The sequence below is a fragment of the Schistocerca cancellata genome, chromosome 2 (assembly GCF_023864275.1).
Source record: "Schistocerca cancellata isolate TAMUIC-IGC-003103 chromosome 2, iqSchCanc2.1, whole genome shotgun sequence".
Lineage (NCBI taxonomy): Eukaryota > Metazoa > Arthropoda > Insecta > Orthoptera > Acrididae > Schistocerca > Schistocerca cancellata.
In genome coordinates, this window is record NC_064627.1 from 1,110,159,231 (window position 1) to 1,110,186,398 (window position 27,168).

Below are 27,168 nucleotides of genomic sequence, written 5' to 3' on the forward strand. Positions count from 1 at the left end.
AGTACAACAGCCGAGAGCCAGAGCCAGGACTACGACTACAATGCAATGGTTAACGCAGGTAAGAAAAAATACTCTCGCGTGTGTGTGTGGGCCGCAATTGTAATTAATAACTAAAGATTTTTTGCTTTAAAGTGAACTGACTAGCCGAGGAAATTAATATGAAAAGTTTATTCCATTGTTCAACTTATATACTCATGTTTTAAGATTCAGTGAGTCTAACATTCATTAACGTAACAAATAATTTATACTGAAGATTAATATTGCTAAAAAAGAGAGAACTTCACAAAGCGTTTAGTTGTAAATCAAAATAAAATGAAATATCATTTTTATTAAGGCCCACCACGTAAGTCGGCAACAATCAACATAATAATAATACATTAAATTACGACGGCCGACGGACGCGAGATCGGTTATCATTTGCTGTTTCTTTAGTGTAAGACTTCGTACACAACGGTAAGCAGAGGTGGGCTTCAGAGCAGTGCGGCAGCTGTCGTCGTATGAAAGCTGGACAGGTGCAGAATTGATTAGCGACCATGTTAACACAGTAAACAGAAGATTTACTTAACTTGTATTTCTGTACTGTACGAAGACTCGTTACAAATGATGCACCAAGATTAGATTAGATTAGATTAGATTTACTTTCATTCCAATTGATCTGTAGTGAGGAGGGCCTCCAGGATGTGGAACATGTCAGAAAAACAACAATACATGACAAATATTTACAACTAAAACAAATAAGCTAATGTACCATTCCACAGGTCCCAAGTGGAATGATCGTCATTTTTTAATGAACACTAAGAGTCATTTTACAAATACTAATGCACTGAATTTAAAATAAAAAGTTTTTTATTTATTTATAAGCTAATAAACATGTAATACAACTACTGTAATACTTATTTACAATGAACACGTTACTGCACTGAAATGGTGCAGAAGTTAGATTATACTTACACACACACACACACACACACACACACACACACACACACAAATTTTCAGTGAACACATTACTGCACTGAAATTGTGCAGAAGTTTGTTGTACTTATATACAAATCAGTTGGTTTTACTAAGAAATTCATCAATGGAGTAGAAGGAGTTGGCCACCAATAAATCCTTTAGGCTTCTCTTAAACTGAATTTCATTGGTTGTTAAGCTTTTTATGGCTGCTGGCAAGTTATTGAAAATGTGTGTTCCTGAATACTGCACACCTTTTTGTACAAGACTAAGTGACTTTAAATCCTTGTGAAGATTATTCTTATTTCTAGTATTGATTCCATGATTTGAGCTGTTGGTTTGAAAAAGTGATATATTTTTAATGACAAATTTCATTAAGGAATAAATATATTGGGAAGCAGTAGTTAGTATCCCTAGTTCCCTAAACAGGCTTCTGCAGGATGTTCTTGAGTTCACACCACATATAACTCTTACTGCACGTTTTTGTGCCTGGAAAACTTTAGCTTGGCTTGATGAATTACCCCAAAAAATAATCCCATATGACATTATGGAATGAAAGTAAGCATAGTATGCCAGCTTTTTCATTTTTATATCCCCTATGTCTGACAAAATTCGCATTGCAAACAGAGATTTGTTAAGACGCTTCAGCAGTTATGTGGTGTGCTCCTCCCAGTTGAATTTATTATCAAGCTGTAATCCCAAGAATTTAACACTGTCCACTTCTTCTATCTTCTTGTTATCGTATGTTAGACATATACTCTTGGGACACCCCTTACAAGTTCTGAACTGCATGTAGTGTGTTTTTTAAAAGTTTAGTGACAAAGAATTGGCTAGGAACCAGTGATTAATGTCCGCAAATATTTTATTGGCTGATCTTTCTAAGACTACACTTGATTTACTATTTATTGCAATGTTTGTATCATCAGCAAACAAAACAAACTTGGCATCTGGTAATGTTACTGATGAAAGATCATTGATATACACAAGAAAAAGTAAGGGCCCCAAAATGGAACCTTGTGGGACCCCACATGTAATTAGTTCCCAGTTGGATGATGCCTGATAGCTTGATACATGTCTCTTTCCTAATAACACCCTTTGTTTCCTGCCAGAGATATAAGATTTGAACCATTTTGCAAGAAACAGTCCAGCTCACACAGTAGCAACAACGATATGTTGGAGCTGCAGATAGGCAGTGTCTGCATGGTGCCCCATAACGAAGTGACTCGGAGCACTAGCGGGCTGAGCGACTGCCACTGGCCATCCTATATCATGGTTGCAGAGGGCGCTCGTGGTCCAAAGCCTCTGGAGGCGTGGCTCAGTGGGCCTGCGGCATTGAGTCTGCCAGATCCCGCACGACCACCAAAGGTGTTGGAAGAAAACTTACAATTCCGTTGGTAACTGTCATACGCTGCTGGGGTGGTATCGCAGTGAAGAACAAAATGACATAAACGGACCTAACAAAGCTCGTTTGCCTCATCAAGGCAAGCGAATTGCGGTGGGGGAGACGAGAAAAAAAATGGTTCAAATGGCTCTGAGCACTATGGGACTCAACTGCTGTGGTCATAAGTCCCCTAGAACTTAGAACTACTTAAACCTACCTAACCTAAGGACAGCACACAACACCCAGCCATCACGAGGCAGAGAAAATCCCTGACCCCGCCGGGAATCGAACCCGGGAACCCGGGCGTGGGAAGCGAGAACGCTACCGCACGACCACGAGATGCGGGCGGAGACGAGAAAGCTGCAGCTGCCGTCTGTTGTTGGTTTTATATCAGTCGTAACAACAATTTCTACTGCTGCTGGCGGAATTCGCACTAGTTTTCTTCCTGTTTCTGTTGCTGCAGCTCAAATTGCTGCTGCCAGAAGTCTTGCGACTCGGATCCATCCTTCATTGGAATACCTGCACGGTGTGAAAGTTCTCATCACCACGTTTCTGTTCTACTCTGCGTAGAGAGAACACGGTTCATGGTCACTTGCACTAGCGGCAACAATCAGGTGCTTCCTGAGTTCGATGATAGTAGCAGGGCCATATCATTCCTGGCGCATTTTATGGCTTTTTAATTGGTTTAATTGCCCTTCACCCCATCCCCCGCCACCTCTCTTCCTCCTTTTCAGTCAACTATGTAACTCGGAAAACCTGGTGTAGTCTATGACATCACTAAAGACGGTGGCGGGAAAATGGTGGACCATGACGTTACTATAGCTGACAGTTGGTGGCGCTGCAGTCACTTATCCCCTCCTGGTCCTACTAGCTATCCGACATTCGTGGAGTGGAAGCCTTTGGAAGTACCTGTAGCTACGTTTCTCTGCTTCTTCTTTGTTCTCTTTATTGTGTGATGGGAAACACCTGTGGCTGCTGCAACCCTCTCTAGCACAATTTTTGATGGGATTTTTACTCCCTCCTCTGCCACTTCCAACATTAATTTTGTGACACTGGACACAATCCCCTATGCTTGATGTAAAGCACTTTTCCTGAGCATGAGGTGTATAGAGACAGCGATGCCATGTTGTGTAGAACAGAGATGATAGCAATTAGAATGCTCGAAGTACACAGGTCTGCCGGTGACATACCATAGACAATTGAATCGGCCACCGGTAACAGCTCAGGAGGTGACAGCGCCTTCAGAATGAAGGGATGGATTCACCCAGTGGCAGGGACCAGAATTCGTTTCTGCGCAGAGACAATGTTAACTTGCGCGATCTCTAAAGACCAATTTCACTTGATTCACTTTCCTGTCAGTTCCAGTGATGGCAAGGTTTTCGGTGCAAGTTAGCCAGCTCTTTAGCAGTGTGATGGTAACCAAGACAGTAGGCAGTTCATGACTGGATGTGTCATGTAATAAAGCTGTGAGGACCGAGCAGAAAAAACTTGGGAAGTGTTGCGTAGTACACAAGCTCCACATCGTTGATGGGTGGCTCACGCTTTGAACGTATGCTGCAAAAATATAAACTTATTTGACTAACACAAACACCATAGCAAATCAGCTACAATCACTGATTGCTTGTGAGATTCTACATACTTTACGCTAAAGAACTTACTCAGTTTCTAGCAACAGCTTTTCGTAGGTAGCTGTAGCAACGAAAGAGACCAAACAGTTTGAGAAAAAAAGCGTAGTCCATTCCCGTTTTTAGGAAAGGTCCCCGGGCAGACGCACTTGATTATAGGCTTATACAGCGTTTTATACTCAGGAATTATTCACTTTTGGAGAACGAAAATTTCCTCTACAAAAGTCAAAATTAAGCTCACTTTGTTCGTCTAAGAGACCCAGAGAGTTGTACACAACGGCGAGAAGGTTGGTGATCTGTTCCTTGATTTCTCTGAATATTCTATTCAGTACCAGTTCCACGCTGTTTGGTAAACAAAATATGAGCTTATCGAGCATAGGAACTATATTATTATTATCATTACTATTATTATTATTATTATTGTTTTCTACTTTCAGGACCTTCTTTCAAACAGAAATCAATACGTTGTTCTCAATGCGATGGAATCTACAGACGTCGAGGTTACTTCTGGAGTACACCGAGGGAGTGTTGTATGGTCGTTTCTGTTTACAGTATATAGAAATCATCTTGTAGATAACATCGGTTCCTTCGATTGCGGATGATGTCAATAGGAAGGTTGCATGGCACTAAAGCAGAGTTCCTGAACACAGTTTTCCGAAATTCCATCGCCAAAGAAGAGGAAGTAAGTATCCCTGAATTCGAATCAAGAACAACTGCCAACATGAGTAGCTCAGAAGTAGATATCCTGGCGTCGCGAAGCAGCTTAAATCACTTAATAAAGAAAAGGTCTCCGTTCCAGATTTTATTCCAGTCAGGTTCCTTTCAGTGTATGCTGATGCAATAGCTCCATACTTAGCAATCATGTACAACCGCTCCATCGTCGAAGGTCCATACCTAAAGACTGGAAAGTTGGCCAACTCGCACCAATATGCAAGAAAGGAAACAGGAGTACTCTGCTGAATTACAGACCCATATCGCTAACCTCGATTTGCAGTAGGACTTTTGAATATATAATGAGTTCGAACATTGTGGGTTACCTCGAAAACGATTTATTGACAAAGAACCAATACGGATTCACAAAATAAAGTTCTTGTGAAACATTAACTGTTCTTTATTCTCACGAAATAATGAGAGCTATCGACAGGGGAATTGATTCCATATTATTAGGTTTCCAGAAGGCTTTTGTCACCGTTCCTCAAAAGCGACTCTTGAGTACATCGTAGTAACTGACCGATAGACATCGAGTAAAACAATATCTGGCATTCCTCAATTAAGTATAATAGGACCCCTGCTGTTCCTGATCTACACAAACGATTTAGTAGCCAATCTGAGTAGTCCTCCCAGATTTTTTGCAGATGGTGTTGTCATTTACTGTCTTATAAAGTCATTAAATGATCAAAATAAACTAAAAGAAACTGCAAAATGATTTAGACAAGATATCTGCGTTGTGTAAAGAAGTGGCAATAGACTCTATATAATAAAAAGTGAGAAGTCATCCACATGAATACTAAAGATAATCCTCTAAATTTCTGTTACAGGAGAAAACGCAAAAATCTAAAGCCTGTGAATTCAACCAAATACTTAGGGTTTGCAATTACGAATAAACTAAATTGTCACGATCACATAGATAATGCAGTGAAGAAAGCAAACCACAGACTGCGGTTTACTGGCTGAATACTTAGAAAATGCAACAAGTCTACCACAGAGACTGCTTACACAACGCTTGTCCGCCCTCTTCCCTATTACTGCTGTGCGGTGTGGGACCCGCGTCAGACAGAACATCAAAAAAGTTCGAAGAAGGGCAGCTCGTTTTGTATCATCGAGAAATATGGGAGAGAGAGTCACGGATAAGATACGCGAGTTGGGGTGACAATCATTAAAACAAAGGCATTTTTTTCGTTGCGACAACCGCCAACTTCGTCCTCAGAATGGGAAAATATTTTGTTGACGCCCACCTGCATAGGAGGAATGGTCACCATGATAAAATAATGGAAACAGAGCTCACACGGAAATATTTAAGTGTTCGTTTTTCCCGCGCGCTGTTCGAGAGTAAAACGATAGATAAATAGCTCGAAGGTGGTTCGATGAACCTTCTGCCAGCACTAACTTGTGTATTACTGAGTAATCATGTGGATGTAGATGCAGATTTAGATTCTATCTACATAATACATTGTCGAATTATTATATACAGGGTGCAAAAAACAATACCTCAACTGCTATGTACGTTTCCCTATTATTTGTCGAAAGAAATCTGCTCACATTGGGTTAGCATAAAAATAAAAATGAAAAACCGTCTGTAAAATGATGGAAGGAAGATTAGGGTTTAACGTCACTGTGATGACATTAGAGACGGAGCACATGCTCGGATTAGTGCAAGAACGCGGAAGGAAATCGGTCGTTCCCTTTGAAAGGAATCATCCCGGCATTCGCCTGGGGTGAATTAGGAAAATCACGGAAACGCTAAATCAGAACGAACGGACGCGGATTTTAACCACCGTGAGTAAAGAAGGGTAAATAGTAATATATACAGGTGTTGTTGTAGTAGGACGAAAATGGTGTGTGGTTGACTGAGGCGATCCAGAAGACGTGCAATCTTACGATTACGTAGCGCACCGTGAAGCGAGAAACTTTAAAGAGATTCCGATCCCAAAACTTATTTTATACGCAAACAGTACATTTCTGGACATGGTTTTCTTATCAAAACTTGACCTATGATATCCCCTCTACGACAGCAAGAAGCCCATAACGGGAATTGTAAAACATCGTTTATTTACAAATTATAACCTGAAACGTCCCCTTAGAAAAATTGTACAGGACTGAGCTTAAACTGACACACAATATTTTTAGCGCAACGCAATCTGACTTTCAGAAATCCCTACAAAAGAATGGCCCTGACTAACATTAACCTGTACCTTTCACAAATCACTTACCTCACAAAAGTCTTCGTTACTCAAGCTACTGCAATACAGCGAGCGCCACTACTGCCAGCTAAATAAAAGATTCAAACTACAGAAGGCACTAACTACTAGGAGGCATAGTTAGCAAATGAAAGATTTTAATAGAGAACAAACAATGTATTTACCTTAATAGTGTTGAAAAGTCATAATATACATAGCAGTTCATGACATCCAGTCTTACAAATTTCAAAACTCCGCCATCTCTCTCCCCACATCCAGCACTGCTGGCGTCTCACCTCCAACTGCGCAACGCTACTCGCTGTTCACATCCAGCTGCCCAACACTACAATGGCAGACAACAATGCAAACTAGCCACAGACTGCACACAGCACAGCCAGTGATTTTCATACAGAGCGCTATGTAACGTTGCCAATAAGAAAACGTACACAGCCTACTTACATAAAGAAAACATAAACAGCCTACTTACAAACCTAACAAACTGTGTGATGTAAGTGATGAGATGCACAATTTCAGTCGAACTTAGAAGATAAATAATGCTGCTATAACAGTTGAATTTATCCTTACCCATGACTGCGCTCATAAATTTCCCTCTTTCGCTGGTTGGTATCCACCTCGAGATCATGTAGTTGAGGGATGGCCAGCAGACGCCCTAACGACACAGAAGTACATATGCTATTTCTCATCAAGAATTTCCTTAAAGAAAATCCTTTACCGGACCAATAACCAACTACATGGGTCATTCTAAAAACGAAGAACGCTTTTACGTGAGCCTCGCTATTCTTCCACCGCCATCGCCAACGTCTCATAGATTTCCCTAATCGTTGGCGTCAGTATGACTAACAGCAAGCAGGAACGGTAGTTTACTACTTATTTGTGCGATTTTAAAAGGTGTCACAAAATTAACTATCCCTCTAAGTGCGAGGCAACGGCCTTGCCGCAGTGATACACCAGTTCCCGTCAGATCACCGAAGTTAAGCGCTGTCGGGCGTGGCCGGCAGTTGGATGGGTCCGGGGCCAGATGAGCTGTTGCCATTTTTTCGGGGTGCACTCAGCCTCGTGATGCCAACTGAGGAGCTACTCGACCGAATAGTAGCGGCTCCGACCAAAGAAAACCATCATGACGATCGGGAGTGCGGTGTGCTGACCACACGCCTCTCCTATCAGCATCCTCAGTGAGGATGACACGGCGGTCGGACGGTCCCGATGGGCCACTTGTGGCCTGAAGACAGAGCGCTCTAAGTGCGAGGTTCGTACTATAATATGGTATCTTAATTCCAAAAAATTCCGCCTTATCGAAATTTACAGCCCGATAATTGAAGTTGTCAAAATTTGATGAATTAAGCTACGGTTAGAAAATCTTGCACCTTAATTAATGGCAGACCGAAGAATTTTCGTGATGAACGATCAGGCCGACCTTCTGTCTGACGAAGGAAACTTCAACAGGATAGACGCTTCACTGTTGATAGGCTGAGCATGTGCTTTCTTGACACTTCATGTCCAGTTGTTAACAAAATTAATTCTGGTGATTCAAGCTATAGAAAAGTGTTTGACAGGTGCGTTCTTCGACTTCTGACAGCTTAGTACAAAACACAACGACTGAGGGTTGCAATGAGTTTCGTACTTGGTACGACGAAGATGGCGAGGACTTTTTGAACAATATTGTGACTGGTGATGAGAATTGGTTTCGCCTTAAAGTTTAGAAGCAAGGCGTCAGTCAGTGGAATGGCATCATTCACGATCTCAAACAAAACACTAAAAAGCCAAACAGATGCTGACTGCCTAAAAGTCTACGGCTACTGTGTTTTGCGATCGTAAGTACGTTCTGCTCATTGACATTATGCCCAGAAGAGAGACCATAAATGGAATGGCCTACTGTCGGGCTCTTCGCCGACCGTGCCCCGCCGCGCGAAACAAACGGCGTGGTCATTGTCCAGACGCACTGTGCTGCTTCTCGACAACGTTTTCTCGCGCTCTGCTGCGATGACGATTAGTTTGTTTCGCAGATTAAGCGGGAAGTTTGGCTACGTCTAGCTCATAGCCCGTGCTTGCTCTCAGTGATTACAATTTATTCTCAAATTTAAGTACACTCCTGGAAATGGAAAAAAGAACACATTGACACCGGTGTGTCAGACCCACCATACTTGCTCCGGACACTGCGAGAGGGCTGTACAAGCAATGATCACACGCAGGCACAGCGGACACACCAGGAACCGCGGTGTTGGTCGTCGAATGGCGCTAGCTGCGCAGCATTTGTGCACCGCCGCCGTCAGTGTCAGCCAGTTTGCCGTGGCATACGGAGCTCCATCGCAGTCTTTAACACTGGTAGCATGCCGCGACAGCGCGGACGTGAACCGTATGTGCAGTTGACGGACTTTGAGCGGGGGCGTATAGTGGGTATGCGGGAGGCCGGGTGGACGTACCGCCGAATTGCTCAACACGTGGGGCGTGAGGTCTCCACAGTACATCGATGTTGTCGCCAGTGGTCAGCGGAAGGTGCACGTGCCCGTCGACCTGCGACCGGACCGCAGCGACGCACGGATGCACGCCAAGACCGTAGGATCCTACGCAGTGCCGTAGGGGACCGCACCGCCACTTCCCAGCAAATTAGGGACACTGTTGCTCCTGGGGTGTCGGCGAGGACCATTCGCAACCGTCTCCATGAAGCTGGGCTACGGTCCCGCACACCGTTAGGCCGTCTTCCGCTCACGCCCCAACATCGTGCAGCCCGCCTCCAGTGGTGTCGCGACAGGCGTGAATGGAGGGACGAATGGAGACGTGTCGTCTTCAGCGATGAGAGTCGCTTCTGCCTTGGTGCCAATGATAGTCGTATGCGTGTTTGGCGCCGTGCAGGTGAGCGCCACAATCAGGACTGCATACGACCGAGGCGCACAGGGCCAACACCCGGCATCATGGTGTGGGGAGCGATCTCCTACACTGGCCGTACACCACTGGTGATCGTCGAGGGGACACTGAATAGTGCACGGTACATCCAAACCGTCATCGAACCCATCGTTCTACCATTCCTAGACCGGCAAGGGAACTTGCTGTTCCAACAGGACAATGCGCGTCCGCATGTATCCCGTGCCACCCAACGTGCTCTAGAAGGTGTAAGTCAACTACCCTGGCCAGCAAGATCTCCGGATCTGTCCCCTATTGAGCATGTTTGGGACTGGATGAAGCGTCGTCTCACGCGGTCTGCACGTCCAGTACGAACGCTGGTCCAACTGAGGCGCCAGGTGGAAATGGCATGGCAAGCCGTTCCACAGGACTACATCCAGCATCTCTACGATCGTCTCCATGGGAGAATAGCAGCCTGCATTGCTGCGAAAGGTGGATATACACTGTACTAGTGCCGACATTGTGCATGCTCTGTTGCCTGTGTCTATGTGCCTGTGGTTCTGTCAGTGTGATCATGTGATGTATCTGACCCCAGGAATGTGTCAATAAAGTTTCCCCTTCCTGGGACAATGAATTCACGGTGTTCTTATTTCAATTTCCAGGAGTGTATTTTTTGGGTAGAAAGCCTTATGGAAATTGCAACGAACAGAAAGAGGATGTTACTGAGTCTTTAGACGATTTGGAGGCGACTGACAGTGCAGAGGACGTAGAGCAGCTTATGAAACACTATGACAAATGTTCGAATTTGATCACCGACTGTAGAAGAATAGCTAAGATATTGTAAGGGTACAGACACGTTACTTAATTTCAAATAACTTCTGGGAACTCAGCCAGGTAACACTTTCAGCGACCGTCGATATTTCGGCGGAAGAACACCCCGCCATTTTCGAGGCAAACTGCAATGGACAGGCGACTTACATGCAAATTTAAAACCTCGGGTCTCGGACTGATGCAGGAAAGATGACACACACACTGAACACTAGTGCCACCAAAGATGACCAAAATTCAGAGATATCGATAGTGAGACTTACGAACTCGCAGGTGACATAGCATTGATTCTGTCCCTGTGTTTGGAATCCGACTCTCTCCTTTGTTACTATCGATACTCTCACTATCGATATCTCTGACTTTGGTCATCTTTGGTGGCACCAGTGCTCAGTGTGTGTGTCATCTTTCCTGCATCAGTCCGAGAACCGAGGTTTTAAAACTGCATGTAAGTCGCCCGTCCGTTGCAGTTTGCCTTGAAAATGGCGGGGTGTTCTCCCGCCGAAATATCGACGCTCGCTGAAAGTGTTACCTGGCTCAATTCCCGGAAGTTATTTGAAAGTTGTATACGCCAGGAGAAACTCAGGTCTCACGTTAGTTAATATTTCACGGGTTGTGTGAAACTGCTGTCTTTATTATAATTGAGTAATCGTTGATAAATGGCTTTTTGATAAGTTTAAGCAGCGTTATTATCACAAGATATTGACGTGACTCTCGGTGTGTTGAGGTTGTATTTTAATGTCTGCGGTGCTCATTGGCGTCGTGCAGCAGCAAAAACGCTCTTTACACGAGTTTCAGTCATCGCAAGTGGTCACTCAGATTTTGCAGAGCAGTGCTTCGCGCCATGGAGCTCCCCCTTGGAGAAGCTCCATGGTTTTGTCAACACAGCTCCAAGAATGTAGAACGAAGAAAAGAGAAGAATTTGACGACAGAAATCTGTCAGAGGAGATGTACTTGTGAAACGAGTAAGTTATAAACTGAGTTCTAAACGGACCAATAAACCAGGTTGCGTCCAGAGTGCATGGCCTGTTCTCCTTCATTGCAGAAAAAGCTTTATGGGAAGAACAGGTGGAAGAATTGTCGGTTCCCTCTGGTAGAAGATAAAAGCGTATTTCAGAACGGCGGAAACCCTCACAGTATCAAAATATACTGTAAAATAAGTTTTCTTTTATTATGTTAAAAGTAAACGTCTGGAGAAACAAACGTTCTTCTTTTTAGACTGACCCTCGTAAATTATATTTTTATGAAGTTTCTTTTCAAAATATATATTTATTCTAGGTATGAAGGTTGTTCATTTGGCATTTATACACAACCAGGTGTTCACATGTATTTAGCTTTCTCAAATAAGATTACTTTATTTCATGTAGAGGACGTACTCACCCCACACATTCCTTGGAATATCCTGAGGGCTACCAAAGCTCTGTAGTCAAGTGATGCAAAAAGTGGTATTAGCAGTGCTGTTAGAGAAATCATAAGGTTGCCCAAGCCAAACACTATCTTTGTGCCGTAGTGCTGGCTAAGCATTCCTCCAGGTACCTGCGCTGCCCAGTACAGCCAGAAAAACGCTCCCATGACAACGTTTTGCTCCTGTTCATCCCAGTCAAATCTGTTCTGAAGAAAAAAAAATTATTGAAGTTCGAACAAGCAAAGTTTTCAAAATAACAACTGCTCAAAAGACATTCTTCAGCACCCTCGTGACTGCAATGGATAAGGAAGAGTGTTGTACCTGAACGATAGTGTACCTAGGAACACAGGATTTTGTTTGGGGGGGGGGGGGGGGATATCAGTCTGGTGACAAGAAACTTGAAGGAATAGACACTAGAGATCGCCAAAAGCAATTTCTGCCGTTTTCTACAGTTTTTGTTGTTGGTAGATATGACGTCGTGCTTTTTACAGCATCGTGTTCTGCACATTTAAGTGCCGTAAAGTACTCTGTTCAAAAGAATTAGAGGAACAAGCGTATCAACGTCGGGATCTATTTTGACACAAGCGATACCTGTGGTCTTATCGAATGGCTTGACATTTTCGCTTTCAGTGTAGGCAACATTAAAATCATTCGCCATCTACTGGCTGCGTTATGGATTACAGTGTCAGGTGACCCCTCAGAAGGAAGTGAGTACTGCTGTCCCACTGTTCTCTAGTGAGATACACAGAAGGCAGTTGTCATGTGTGGACGTTGTATTCAACCAAGCACATGCAGTTCGAAATCTTAATGCATTGCAAGTTTCAAGAGCGGTGTGTTTGACTCGAAAATGATGGACTTTCGGTCGTGTTGCTGCACATGCCAATGCCTCTCCATTTGTGCCCCACAGGTTGTGGAGACGCTACAGGGAGACGGGTAAATAGTACAAGGCGGGTTGGACAACGTCTCCGATGCATTACAACACCGAGTGAAGACCGACATCTGACCATCTCTGTGCAGCGGCATCGTACGGATACCGCCAGAGCACTGCGATCTCAGAAGGACCATTGGAGCAGCTGTGTCCAATCAACTGTACTGAACAGTTTTCGAAAAAGTACCTTACGACCCAGACGTCCTGTTGGAGTACCCCGCTCGACAAGACATCTAGCAGCTCACCTTCAGTTCTGCCGTTCCTACGCCAGCTGACTTCTTTGTCACTGGCGAAAAGTGTTATTCAGAGACGAGTCCAGGTATCCTCTGGCGCAAGGCGATGACAGTGTTCGTATGCGGAGACTCGTGGTGAGCGGTGCCTGCCAAATGTTGTTCAGGAAATCGACAGGTTTACGAGGTTCTGCTGTGGATATACTTCAGTGTTGACGGTCACACGGATCTTATTGCTGTCCGTGGTCGCCTTAGCGCCTTCAAACGAACATATCCTGTTGGACTATGTGGTGGCTCCTGCATACGGTGGTGGCCCTGACTCCCTTCTAATGCCTTGGCCCGTGTGGCGGACGTCAGTAGGGATGTCTTACGAAACCTAGACGTTGAAGCAATGGAATTGCCGGCGCTGCGTCCCGGCCTAAACCCCATCATACATATGTGGGACATGCTTGACAGATATGTTCCCGGTAGTTCTGTTCCACCTCAGACTCTCCAAGGACTCTCATTGGGCTTCATTGAAGAACGAGAGCAGATACGACAGCGTGACTTCTGTAGACTCGTACGGAGAATATCACATAGGCGTCGGGCAGTGAAAAACGCTCACGGAAGACATACACGTTATTGAAGCTCTCAAAGTCCAATGAAAAGCACCCATGATGACCGACTGAATGATAGTTTCCACTTTGTTTTCGACACGTGTCGGACGTTTAATCGAGGATGTAATGATGTTTTTTTATGTACTTAATTTGTGAAAGATAGAGGTACACTCCTAAGCCAAAACGATTATGGCGCCCGCTGGCGTTACGGGCATATAACTCGGTAATAAAAGTACGTATTTGGAGCAGACGCGGACGGGGGATTATCCTAGCGAAGATATGGGCTGCAAATTGGGAAATCCATTGAAATAAGTGATTTTGACAAAGGGAAGATTATTATTACGCAGAACTTGTGAACAAAGACATCGAAAACGGCGAAACTGGTCGAATGTTCAATTGCTACTGCCGTGAGCATCAATGGGAAGAGTTAGGACAGTGAAACTACCACTAACCGCGAAGTGGTTGGACGTCCGCGACTCCTCACAGTTCGTTGGGTTCGGAGGCTTTTCTGCTCTGTTAAGTAGGATAGATGGTGATCTCTGGCATCTCTGTGGAAAGAACATAAATACGGGGTGTTCAAAAAGTCTCTCCGCAGTGCCGTATGGTGGTTGCCGCACGTGCTGTATGCCGAAGTGGATATACCGAAATGAAACTCAATGAAATACAAATTATAAATTTAATCAAAATATCCACGGGTGTGCTGCCGGTCTATAGTGTCCAACGGGCACAATATTTCGGCGATCATACATGCCATCATCAGGTGAACTGACGGACTGAGCTCCTGTGAAGGTGCCGGCACGGAGATCCGTACACTATGGCTGCTCAGAGGGAACTGGGTTCGGTCGCGGCGGCGGCCGATTTAAATACCCTCCGCCCGTGGCGCGCTCCCTCCGCCGTCCGCGCCCCGCGCCACGGTCGCGCGGTGGAACAGATTGCGACGGCGTCTGAGATGACGTCGGTGTGATGGCTCTGTCCGCTGTGGTCGTCACAACTATACGTTTGCTCGATTTACTGTTGATTAACCCAATCGCTGGTTCCCAAGCCTTGCTAAGATTATAGCCACAGTCACGGTTTATGAGGTCGTCATTGGTGCGAATTTCGATGGCCTCTCTAACAACGCTGTCCCAGTATCTCGACGTCTGTACCAGAATCCTCGTGCGGTCATACTCCATGGCGTGATTTTCCGACAAACAATGTTCAGCGACCGCCGACTTGCTCGGATACATCAGTCGAGTGTGCCTCTGGTGTTCACGGCATCGATCCTCGACGGTACGCATCGTCTGACCAATATACGACTTGCCACATTGACACGGAATCTGGTACACGCCGGCCTTCCTCAAACCGAGGTCATCTTTGGCGCTCCCCACCAGTGGACGAGTTTTATTTGGAGGACAAAACACAGTTCCGACCTGGTGTTTCTTCAGAATGCGGGCGAAGAAACACTATAGACCGGCAGCACACCCGCGGATATTATGATTATCAAATACGCCGGAAGAAACTCAAGAATTACAATTATAAATTTATTTAATATTCAATTTTACTTACAAATTTTCACATTAAATGTTGAAAGTGTCCCCCCTGTTATTGAATACACAATTCAATTCGTCTAATCATGTTTCGAAACACAAGCAGTAATATTTCTTCTGTATCAGAAGCAGTGAAAGTGGATATTCCGGTTTTCAATTCATCGATGGATATCGGACGGCTTTTATAGACAGTTGCTTTCACTGTACCCCACAAGAAAAGTCAGGTTGTGTTAGGTCAGGCGATCGTGGAGGCCAAAGTCCCTGTGAAGTTATGCGATCACCTAAAACATCAGCAAGCAATGACATTGAAACGCGAGCTGTATACGCGGTTGCACCATCTTGTTGAAAATAACCGTTCAGTATTTCACTTAACACAAGTTCTCCTATGAATGGGTACAGAATATGCGGTATCGTTGTGCGTTTATTGTTTCGCTGAAAAATATGGGACCCACAATCCGACGTCTAGAAATTGCAATCCAAACTCCTATTTTCACAGAAATAAGTGGTTTCTCATGAATACATAACGGATTCGCAGTACTCCACATGCGCGAATTCTGCGAGCTCATGTACCCGTATAAATGAAACCACAGCTCATCAGTGAAAAACGTTTCATTAAGAATATCCCTTCCTTTTAGTTGAAGAAAATGTTTGAACCATTGACAATAATGCGGTCTCTTGCCATGATCAGTATTTTTCAGTTCTTGCACGACTATCACTTTGTACGGGAAATTTTCTAATTTTTTTCGTTACAGCTGTGTGGGGCGTTCCGACACTAACTTCGATTTCCTGGGCGAGTTTTCTTACCGACTTGTTCGGACTCATGGACATTTTATCGAAAATATAGAGCTGTTTATCCTCAGACAAAACGCTAGGACGACCACTTCTAGGTGCATCTGCCACTGAACCCGTACTTCGAAATTTCTTAATCAAATCTCGCACAGTATCGCGATGTGGGAGTGTTGTCTCCGGGAAAACTGAATTAAGTGTTTGACGAACTGAAACTGCGTATTTACCTCCAGCTTTGAACACTTGTTCGACTAAAAACACACGTTCTTCAATAGTTAGCATTTTAACAGCGACAAAAATGAAACAAATAAAGAAAGGAACTGAACTTAAACGTTCACGTCAACACGTGACGACACACACCAACGATACTACTGACGCTGGCTGAGATTTTCGACCATAGATACTAGTAGACTGGCCTTGCTGTGCAGAAGCTATGGGGCTGGTGTGGCTCCAACATAAACCACGTGACTGTTGGCAAAACGTGGCGGGATTTCAAATCAGCAGTCTGCCATCCTATGTTTGTATCGGATTTTCCCCACATTTCTCAATTGACTGCCAAACGCTTCCAACAAAAACTACTTTTTTATTTGTGAAAAATTATGCCAGAACTACATTTGACCTGGATTTGTTCGAAGTACCATTTATAAAATCTAACAAATACATCGAACGCCACTCTGGTGGGCAGCGGGACGAAATTACTATAAACTATCAATTATAGTAAAATGTCGTTAAAATTCTTTTAAACAGCAAGAGTGGGCTCGTGTCAAAACTTTAAACATTGTATTCGCCACGTTTCGAGCTCTAGTCACTTATAAAAGAAAATGGGCTATGGGAATTATGTCAACTATAGGTGTCAAAATTGTTTACTTTAGGAGCAGGTCCATTTTAGAGTATCAATTTTAGGTGCACTTCAAAGATTCAGTTCCCACTATTTTTACAAAAGTTTAAACTATCAGTTTAAAAAAAAATGATATTTTAGATGAAAGGTGAGACTTTGCAGTTTCAGAAAATAATTTTGGAGTCTAGGTTTAAAAATGACAGACACTGTAAATACAAATAATAGATATACATTGTAAATAATAACTAACCTATCAAAACACTTCTCCGCGAAGTGCTTCGAGCAAAGGCGCGTATGTGCAGATGGCTTAAAGTTTTTCCGTTTCAGGGCCTGTATCCAAAGCTGCCTTCGGTTTTCATCCTTACGGAACCTATGAGTAGGAACGAGAAACGCTTATACTTACTTCTGTAACCGAATTATCGCAGATACTTTCCAAAATGTAATATGACTCTGACTTTACAGGTATCACTTTCAACACTTTAATTTACGTGATACTCTATTTCAAATGTAAAAAACATATAAAAGTCACTTCAGCAGATTTCAATAAACGCATATGCACTATCATAGAAACACTTACACGTGAAATGTAATGCCATTTCCCCGACAAAACGCTGAGTACAGCCATAAGCGCAACACGAAACAACCATGTGTTGCCAACATTCACGTGACTTCAGCCCAGAGATGTTGGAGCCACGAAAATGACGTCAGGGCCAGTCTATTATATTTATGGTCGAAGGCTGAGATAAACGAAACAGTGAAATGTTGGGAGAGTCCACTTGAAGGGAAGTAACCCAGGCAGGCGAACAGTCATACGGCATGAGCGGCTAACAATCATACGGCACTGCGGAGAGACTTTTTGAACACCCCGTATTTCGGAGCACACCGTTCATCGTACATTGTTGAACATGGAGATCCGCAGCAGACCAGCCCTACATCTCCACATGTCGGCCGAACGACATCGTCAGTGCCGGCCAGAGTGGCCGAGCGGTTCTAGGCGCTACAGTCTGGAACCGCGCGACCGCTACGGTCGCAGGTTCGAATCCTGCTTCGGGCGTGGATGTGTGTGATGTCCTTAGGTTAGTTAGGTTTAGGTAGTTCTAAGTTCTAGGGGACTGATGACGTCAGAAGTTAAGTCCCATAGTACTCAGAGCCATTTCAGCCGACATCGTCAGTTACGATTGCAATGGGCACGAGACCACTGGGATTCGACGGTCGATCAATGGAGACATCTCGGATCTTAGGTGAATCACGTTTTTGCTACACTAGGTCGATGGTCGTCTCCACAATAGAGGTGGGCAAAACTGTTCTTTTCAGAGATTGGATCAGAACTGTTCACTCCCTGAAATGAAATAGCTCTTTTTCATGACTCACCACTCATTTACAATAGAAAATAAATGGAAGGCACATTGCCCTTTAAACTTGGTTTATTCCAGTACTATACCTGTATTTTGATCTTATTTGATCCTATTTTGAAGTAACACAGATAATGAGTAAGAATTTTATATTGTTTATTGAAATTTCCACGATATGACAAAGTTTTTGATTATTGATTTATTTTGCACTATCGTGGTTTTTTGGGTGATCGGAAAATGTTGTAACTTGAGATTTACATTAACAATATATTTTGCTATAATGTATTAAAATTTCATTAACCTCATACAAATACATCGCAAGCCATATATTTTTAAAGTGAACGTTTCCTTCCGAAGACGCCTAAAATCGCAAAATACGTACCAGAATAAGAAAAAAAATATAAATTTGACTGTAAAACGAAAGTGCTGCATATAGCCTTACGCAGAATAAAACAAGGAAAATATTGGTGTATCACATTTTGCGATACGTTTATCGGTTCGCTCGTAATTAAAGCGTAAATTCGAGTGTCCATAATAAAAATCCTATAGTAAGAGGAGTCATCAGGAACCTAATCTAATCAGTTTAAACAAATAAAAATAAAATAAAAACAATTGATGTATACATAACATAATAATGTAATATACATAGCGGTATTACTACGAAGAACAATATCCAGTAGGGACGAACTCCGATGCAGAGGCGCTGAGTCGAGCAGGTCGAGCAGCGAGCTGTATTACTGCGTGAGCTGAGACCGCAGAGACCAGAGTGACACCTGAGTCGCTTTGCTCAAAGCTCTGGCTAGAGTCGAGACGGTGGGGTGAGCGTTGAGCGGGCGAGTTCCGAGGGTGGGGGGAGCGGTGAACTCACCCGCTCCGAGACAAATCGTCCGTTCCCTTGCGAGCAGATTGTTGCAAGTAGTTCCTATGTTATCCGCTAGGTGGCTCTCTGTCCTGTTGCTCGCATCAACTGCCCAGAGGGCAGGATGTGCGACTGAAACGATCACCGACAGAGTGCGATGCGAAGTTAAGCTGCGCCAGACACTGCACGCGGCAGACGACGCACAGAGACGGCACGGCATATGTGAAACACAAAATCCAATGGGGCACTGCACAATGCAGGCAGCCAAGGTAGAAGCAGGGCAGAGGCCGGCGATGGCTGTGTTGTGTGGCGTGCACTGTGCTCTGACCAGCAGAGGCGCTGCTGATATGCTCCGTCTCTCTCTCTCTCTCTCTCTCTCTCTCTCTCTCTCTCTCTGCCGTGGGAAACGTTTGGAGCTACCGTTCTTTTTTTCTGAATCACTGATTGTTCACTCCTTTGAAAGATTCAACTCTATGAATTAGTTCAAAAGCGGATCCCCCATCTCTACTCCACAAACGCCGCCATCGAGGTGAATGGCGGCTCGAAACGTGCAGCGCTCCACGGACGCAGGCTGATGGGAACAGTATTACACTTTGGGACACATTCTTCTGCGCTTACATGGGACCTGTGTTGGTAATTGAATTATCTGCATCCCTTCATGCTTGATGTCTTCCTTGACGGCGATGTCATCTTTCAGCAATATAATTGTCCGTGTGTTGGAGCCAGAACCGTGCTTCAGTGATGTCTCCGCGACCGAATTCGCCTGATGTAAATCCTATGGAACTCATCTGGGTGTGTATCGGACGCCACCACCACGTACACAGATCAGAGACACATTATTTACGTGGATTTCATGACCACGACGCAGTCATCTAATGCTAGACACCTCCTCAAACTAACGAACAACCTGTCTGATCCCTTATACGCAGAATCAGCGATATATTTCGTTCCAAATACGAACAAACAAGCTACTAAGCACGTGATCATAATGTTTTGGCTCATGAGTGTACAGTTTGGTAACGTACCTAGTCCGCAGTTATTATTCAATGGAGTATGACAGACGTCCAAAGTTACGTTCCCCTATTTCTTCTGAGAATATTTGTTAATTTTTCAGTTAGACAATTTTATGGAAAGTAAAATTATATACACTATATGATAAAAAGTATCCGAACACCTGGCTGAAAATGATTTACAAGTTCGCGGCGCCCTCCATCGGTAATGCTGGAATTCAATATCATGTTGGCCCACCCTTAGCCTTGATGACAGCTTCCACTCTCGCAGGCATACGTTCAATCGGTTGCTGGAAGGTTTCTTGGGGAATGGCAACCCATTCTTCACGGAGTGCTGCACTGAGGAGAGGTATCGATGTTCGTCAGTGAGACCTGACACGAAGTCATCCAAAACATCCCAAAGGTGTTCTAGGGGAACCAATGTTTACGCTCCTTGAACCAAGCGAGGCGTCCTTTCGCATTTACCGGCGTGATGTGTGGTTTATGAGCAGCCGCTCGACCATGAAATCCACGTTTTCTCACCTCCCTCCTAACTGTCATAGTATTTGCAGTGGATCCTGATGCAGTTTGAAATTCCGGTGTGATGGTCTGGATAGATATCTGCCTATTGCACATTACGATCCCCTTTAACTGTCGGCGCTTTCTGTCAGTCAACAGACGAGGTCGGCCTGTACACTTTTGTGCTGTATGTGTCCCTTCACATTTCCACTTCACTATCACATCGGGAACAGTGGACCTAGGGATGTTATGAGTGTGTAAATCTCTCGTACAGACGTATAACTCAAGTTATCTGACCACGTTCGAAGTCCATGAGTTTCGCGGTGCGCCCCATTCTGCTCTCTCACGATGTCTAATGACTACTGAGGTCACTGATATGGAGTACCTGGCAGTAGATGGCAGCACACTGCACTTAATATGAACTACGTAGGTTTTTTTGGGTGTCTGCATACTTTTGATCACATAGTATACAAATAAAGAAAAGATTTTATGTGGACATGTGTCGGGGAACGCTTAATTTTTAATTTCCATGTTAGAGCTCATTTTAGTTTCGTCAGTATGTACTGTACTTCCTCGATTCACCGCCAGTTGGCCCAGTTGAAGGCAGGTAATGTTGACTTCGGTGCTTGTGTTGACATGCGACTCATTGCTCTACAGTACAAGCATCAAGCACATCAGTACGTAGCATCAACACGTTAGTGTTCATCACGAACGTGGTTTTGCAGTCAGTGCAATGTTTACAAATGCGGAGTTGGCAGATGCACATTTGATGTATGGATTAGCACGGGGCAATAGCCGTGGCGCGGTACGTTTGTATCGAGACAGATTTCCAGAACGAAAGTGTCCCGACAGGAAGACGTTCGAAGCAATTGATCGGCGTCTTAGGGAGCACGGAACATTCCAGCCTATGACTCGCGACTGGGGAAGACCTAGAACGACGAGGACACCTGCAATGGACGAGGCAATTCTCCGTGCAGTTGATGATAACCCTAATGTCAGCGTCAGAGAAGTTGCTGCTGTACAAGGTAACGTTGACCACGTCACTGTATGGAGAGTGCTACGGGAGAACCAGTTGTTTCCGTACCATGTACAGCGTGTGCAGGCACTATCAGCAGCTGATTGGCCTCCACGAGTACACTTCTGCGAATGGTTCATCCAACAATGTGTCAATCCTCATTTCAGTGCAAATGTTCTCTTTACGGATGAGGCTTCATTCCAACGTGATCAAATTGTAAATTTTCACAATCAACATGTGTGGGCTGACGAGAATCCGCACGCAATTATGCAATCACGTCATCAACATAGATTTTTTGTGAACGTTTGGGCAGGCATTGTTGGTGATGTCTTGATTGGGCCCCATGTTCTTCCACCTACGCTCAATGGAGCACGTTATCATGATTTCATACGGGATACTCTACCTGTGCTGCTAGAACATGTGCCTTTACAAGTACGACACAACATGTGGTTCATGCACGATGGAGCTCCTGCACGTTTCAGTCGAAGTGTTCGTACGCTTCTCAACAACAGATTCGGTGACCGATGGATTGGTAGAGGCGGACCAATTCCATGGCCTCCACGCTCTCCTGACCTCAACCCTCTTGACTTTCATTTATGGGGGCATTTGAAAGCTCTTGTCTACGCAACCCTGGTACCAAATGTAGAGACTCTTCGTGCTCGTATTGTGGACGGCTGTGATACAATACGCCATTCTCCAGGGCTGCATCAGCGCATCAGGGATTCCATGCGACGGAGGGTGGATGCATGTATCCTCGCTAACGGAGGACATTTTGAACATTTCCTGTAACAAAGTGTTTGAAGTCTCGCTGGTACGTTCTGTTGCTGTGTGTTTCCATTCCATGATTAATGTGATTTGAAGAGAAGTAATAAAATGAGCTCTAACATGGAAAGTAAGCGTACCCGGACACGTGTCCACATAACATATTTTCTTTCTTTGTGTGTGAGGAATGTTTCCTGAAAGTTTGGCCGTACCTTTTTGTAACACCCTGTATATATATATATGGACTGTACCGACATACTTCGTCACTTATGCACAACTTGTACCTTGAGACAGAAAAAAGTCTTTTGCAGTGGAACATGGCATATTTGCATATTACCTGAGTGTCATTAACGTCGTAATTTTACCTGTCTTGAAAATCAAAATTTGTGTCAATTTCCAGTAGCTTCAGTTTCAAAATGTATTTGATCTATAACTTATTTCTCGAATTCTTGCTTAATTTGATTTCCCTTTCTGAGTATTGGTGTGTAATAGTTAACTAATGTAACAGATAGACTTTTTCGATTTAAGTCAAATGTTTGTTCCTAGGAATATGACCATGTTGTACCTTGGAACATGCTTTTACATTTGGAAGAACCTTAATTTTCGCAGCTTCAGGAGAGGACTGGAGCACATAAAAAGTGAATGCCACAAGAGTGTTTAAGTAAGTAAATTTCTATTACAGATGTGGCTAGAGAGAAAGTTTGAAACGTGTCCCCTGTGAGTGTGTGTGTGTGTGTGTGTGTGTGTGTGTGTGTGTGTGCGTGGAGTGCCACATAGGGTTGACTGCACCAAAGTCAGTTAAAATTTAACCGCAGGTAAGAAAGTATTTAATCCCGGTCAACTCAAAGTTCGGCTGCCCCAGCCTCATTTAAAGTTCAACAAGCGAGTTAATCGCGTTAAAGGTAACTGAGGTTGGAGGCTCGTTTGTTTTGAACTTGTCACGGTTAAAATGAAGCAAACACATACTGTATTAAGACGGCGGCGCGTTTTAATGTTCTAGATACTATAGAATATGAATAAATGTTGTATCTTGACCATAACATATTGCTGTACTTGTGAAAACCTGAAATCCTTTAGAAGATTACAGGGACAGGAAACTGTATTTCAAACAGAACAGTGTGGCGGTAAAATCAACAAGAGGTGGAATTTCCTACTTATCAGAATAACCCTGTCTCGCTGATGACCAGACTTTTAAGATTAGGGGCAAATGCAATTGGCGCATTTGATACGGATACTGGTGAAACTGCTAATGTACATAGAACAACGGCGCAAAGAATTACCAGTGATGTATCGGGGATCATAGCAGCAATGTCTCCACAATACATAAAGTTTCCTTCTCGAGCAGAATTAAACATTTTGATGGATGGTTTCAACATACTGGATGGATTTCTTCGAGTCCTTGGTACAGAGTGGACTGTATTCACATAAGGGTAGTCTCTCCTCCTGGGGGATATGATGCAGAACGTTTCTGCAATAGAAAACCATATTTTTCATTTAACTGCCATACCATCAGTGAAAACAATTTCATAATACAGGACACTGTTGTTCAGTGGCGTGGATTGAAATTAAACTGTGTTGCTATATTTGACCACACTTCCAGTTTCAGGCTAACACTACACCGTTCCGTTTTTCTGCATTATGGAATTTTCGCATTACAGCCAACCACCTCTAAAAGGATATCAGTTTCAAATTCTGAGAAACCCGGCGTCCTTTCCTTGCCCTTCATAATTCAGCAACAATACCCCGTTATCATAACAAACTGAAAAGTGAGCGTAAGTACCAAGGAGGCCAGAGGTAAGTACGACTGACAGCGATTATCATTGTCTTTGCATACGTATTGGGCACTTTCCTTTGTAACACACGGAGTTAACTGTGGTCCAATTCTCTCTTAGCTGAACGTGTTTTGCTAACCGGTTTTAACGCTGGTGCGGTGCAGAGACAACTTAATTACGATTAAGCTTTAACCGTGATCATCGGACCCTCAGTTATCTTGTTTTTTAATCGACGGTAGAGCAGTCGGCCCATAGATTGCTCCGTGACACCAGTGGTCAACGGGACAGTGCAGCTTGCACAAACTATTAAGTCTGTTAGCATATGCCGTTGGCTCTTTCCAAGCTTACTGTGCGCATACTTCGAAGGCAATTGGCAGCTGCCGAACTCGTATAATCCAAATGGTATAGTTCGGATATCCAGCTGCTGTCGTAAAACACAAAATATCGAAAATCAACCTTGTAGCAATCAGCCATGACCAACGACACCAACTGTAGGCACTCGATACAGTGTGATACAACTGTGTGCTTCCTTTTTGGAGCCAACTGTGAGCTCTATGGTAATGCAGGAAACTCGAAAGTGTCTTCAAGCGAACAGTTTAGCCTCTGGACCAGTGGTCGTCAAACAGCAGCCCGAGGCCTCATGCATCCCAAACCAGGTATTCGTGTGGCCCACTGCTCTCGGTGTTTTTTATAACATGCTTCTAGTAACTAACAGCCAAATCGAAAGACGTCAGCTAACGTGTAGAATTTCTTAAGAGTGTAGTTTCGCTGCTCGATAACAAACAAAAATACTTATAGAGACAGTAGTATTCTAAGAAGTGATTATTTTTTATGGACGTTGAATAATTTGGCCGTAAGCTAAGTAGTTGGCTGCTTACCTCAGGGGCAGAGGGGGAAGTAACGCGGCCACTGCCGCGGAGATGTTTTATTGTGTGACGGGGGCGGGGGGAATGTTTTACTGTCTGACATCCAGTGCTGACAACTCGAATGACGTACACAACTCATGCCGATCAGCGGCTGTGTTATAAATTTTGACACGGAAGTAATATCGATGTACATTACAGGCTCGGCAATCTTCAAATGCTGTGCATATTTTTACCAAGGAATTCGAAATTAAATTAACGCTGTTGTAAGACAACGCAATGAGTAGAAGAAAAACGACTTTCAAAACATTTGGTGAGGACACAAAATTGTTAAGGCTTTCGTGGCCACTTGTTGACAAACTGCCTATTGGCTTCTGTCTCGGGTTCTTCGGCCGACGTTCATCTAATGATTTTTCTGACGTTTCGCCAGCACGAGTGGCTGGCATTGTCAAAGCTTCACCCTCCATTGCCGGTGGTGAACTGGAGGCGAGCTCGCGGCCGCAGACTATATGTACCTGGCGCACCGACGTCCGAGGGCTTCTCCGCGGTCATTTCCGGTGCGGTTCTTCTCTTGCTACCTGCGACGGTCGTTCGCTGCAGTACGGGAAGCCAGGATCCGTTTACCTTGAGGCTTTCCTCTTTCTTGTTGAAACTGTTCGCGTGTTTTTGGATTTCTACAGCTTCTCTGAACAAGCGCGTGTGATAGTGCTTCTCTACAGCCAGAACTTCCGTGTCGGCTGGGACACAGCGTGTATCGAAAACCGACACACATGGACCGATACCTGCACAAACTGTCAAACCACCACCCGAGCCAGAAAAGAGGCATGATTAGTACGCTCGTAACGAGAGCAGGACGAATATGTGAGCCACAACACCTCAAACGAGAAATGCAACACCTGGAAACTGTTCTGAGGAGCAATGGATACTCCACAAATTACATTAGAAGTGTAACAGAGCCAAACACTCGGCGAAGTAAGGAACCAGAAAAAGGAAGGTCGGGTAAGGCCTTTCTGCCATACATTCCCAGAGTGACGGACAGAATCGGCCGTATATTGCGCAAACACAGCGTAAAGACGATTTTCAAACCGACAAGGAAGATCAAAGAGTGTCTTAGATCGGCGAAGGAGAAAAGAGACCCACTTGCAATGTCGGGAATATACCGTATACCTTGCACATGCGGAAAAGTTTATGTCGGAATGACTGGACGATCCATTAACACCAGGATCAAAGAGCATAAGCGACATTGCAGGTTGGGGCAGGTGGAGAAATCGGCCGTGGCAGAGCACGCACTGAATGAGACCGACCACGTAATAAAATTCGCCGACACGGAAGTTCTGGCTGTAGAGAAGCACTATCACACGCGCTTGTTCAGAGAAGCTGTAGAAATCCAAAAACACGCGAACAGTTTCAACAAGAAAGAGGAAAGCCTTAAGGTAAACGGATCCTGGCTTCCCGTACTGCAGCGAACGACCGTCGCAGGTAGCAAGAGGAGAACCGCACCGGAAATGACCGCGGAGAAGCCCTCGAACGTTGGCGCGCCAGGTACATATAGTCTGCGGCCGCGAGCTCGCCTCCAGTTCACCACCGGCAATGGAGGGTGGAGCTTTGACAATGCCAGCCACTCGTGCTGGCGAAACGTCAGAAAAATCATTAGATGAATGTCGGCCGAAGAACCCGAGACAGAAGCCAATAGGCAGTTTGTCATTTGGTGAACACTTGTGAACGTGTCTCATACTGCATGATACATTTAAATACAAGTATAATCAGTTAACCATACGCTCACATAGGCAACACAACAACAGTGCGTCATGCAACTGCTGAATGTGGCAGCAATCAGAAACAAAGAGCTGTTAACATGAAGTTATCCGAATGAAGCTGACTTTCAATGAGCAGTACTTTGGGGCAGGTGGTAGACTTATCAGGTGGTAAACTTACCGCACCTTTAATATAGCTAGTCTGCACCGGACGAGCGGGCTCATGTCGTACTACACAACTGAGCCATTGCGGCTCTCTGGTTATCGATAATTCGTGCAGGGTTTGTCCACTAGGGCTTGGCAGATGGGTGCTGGTGCGCTCTGGCGGCGAATTTGGGGGAAGGGGGGAAGGGGGGGGGGGAAGCGGATCGCTTCGTGGTTGAGAGAGGAGAGAAAGTTAGGAGGCCGCTTGTCTGCCGTGAGTTCATCAGGG

The 27,168-nt window shown here is 44.4% G+C and overlaps 1 protein-coding gene across 1 annotated transcript in view; it reads right to left on the minus strand.

The window, feature by feature from the left end:
* The window catches only part of LOC126163130 (sialin-like), a 156,632-nt gene that overhangs the window by 71,458 nt on the left and 58,006 nt on the right, over positions 1-27,168 (minus strand). Inside the window, exons 3-4 of the mRNA XM_049920057.1 lie at positions 11,922-12,152; positions 7,443-7,527 (exon numbers count right to left, since the gene is read on the minus strand). Of these exons, the coding sequence (XP_049776014.1) occupies positions 7,443-7,527; positions 11,922-12,152 (316 nt within the window). The remainder of the gene's footprint in view (positions 1-7,442; positions 7,528-11,921; positions 12,153-27,168) is intronic.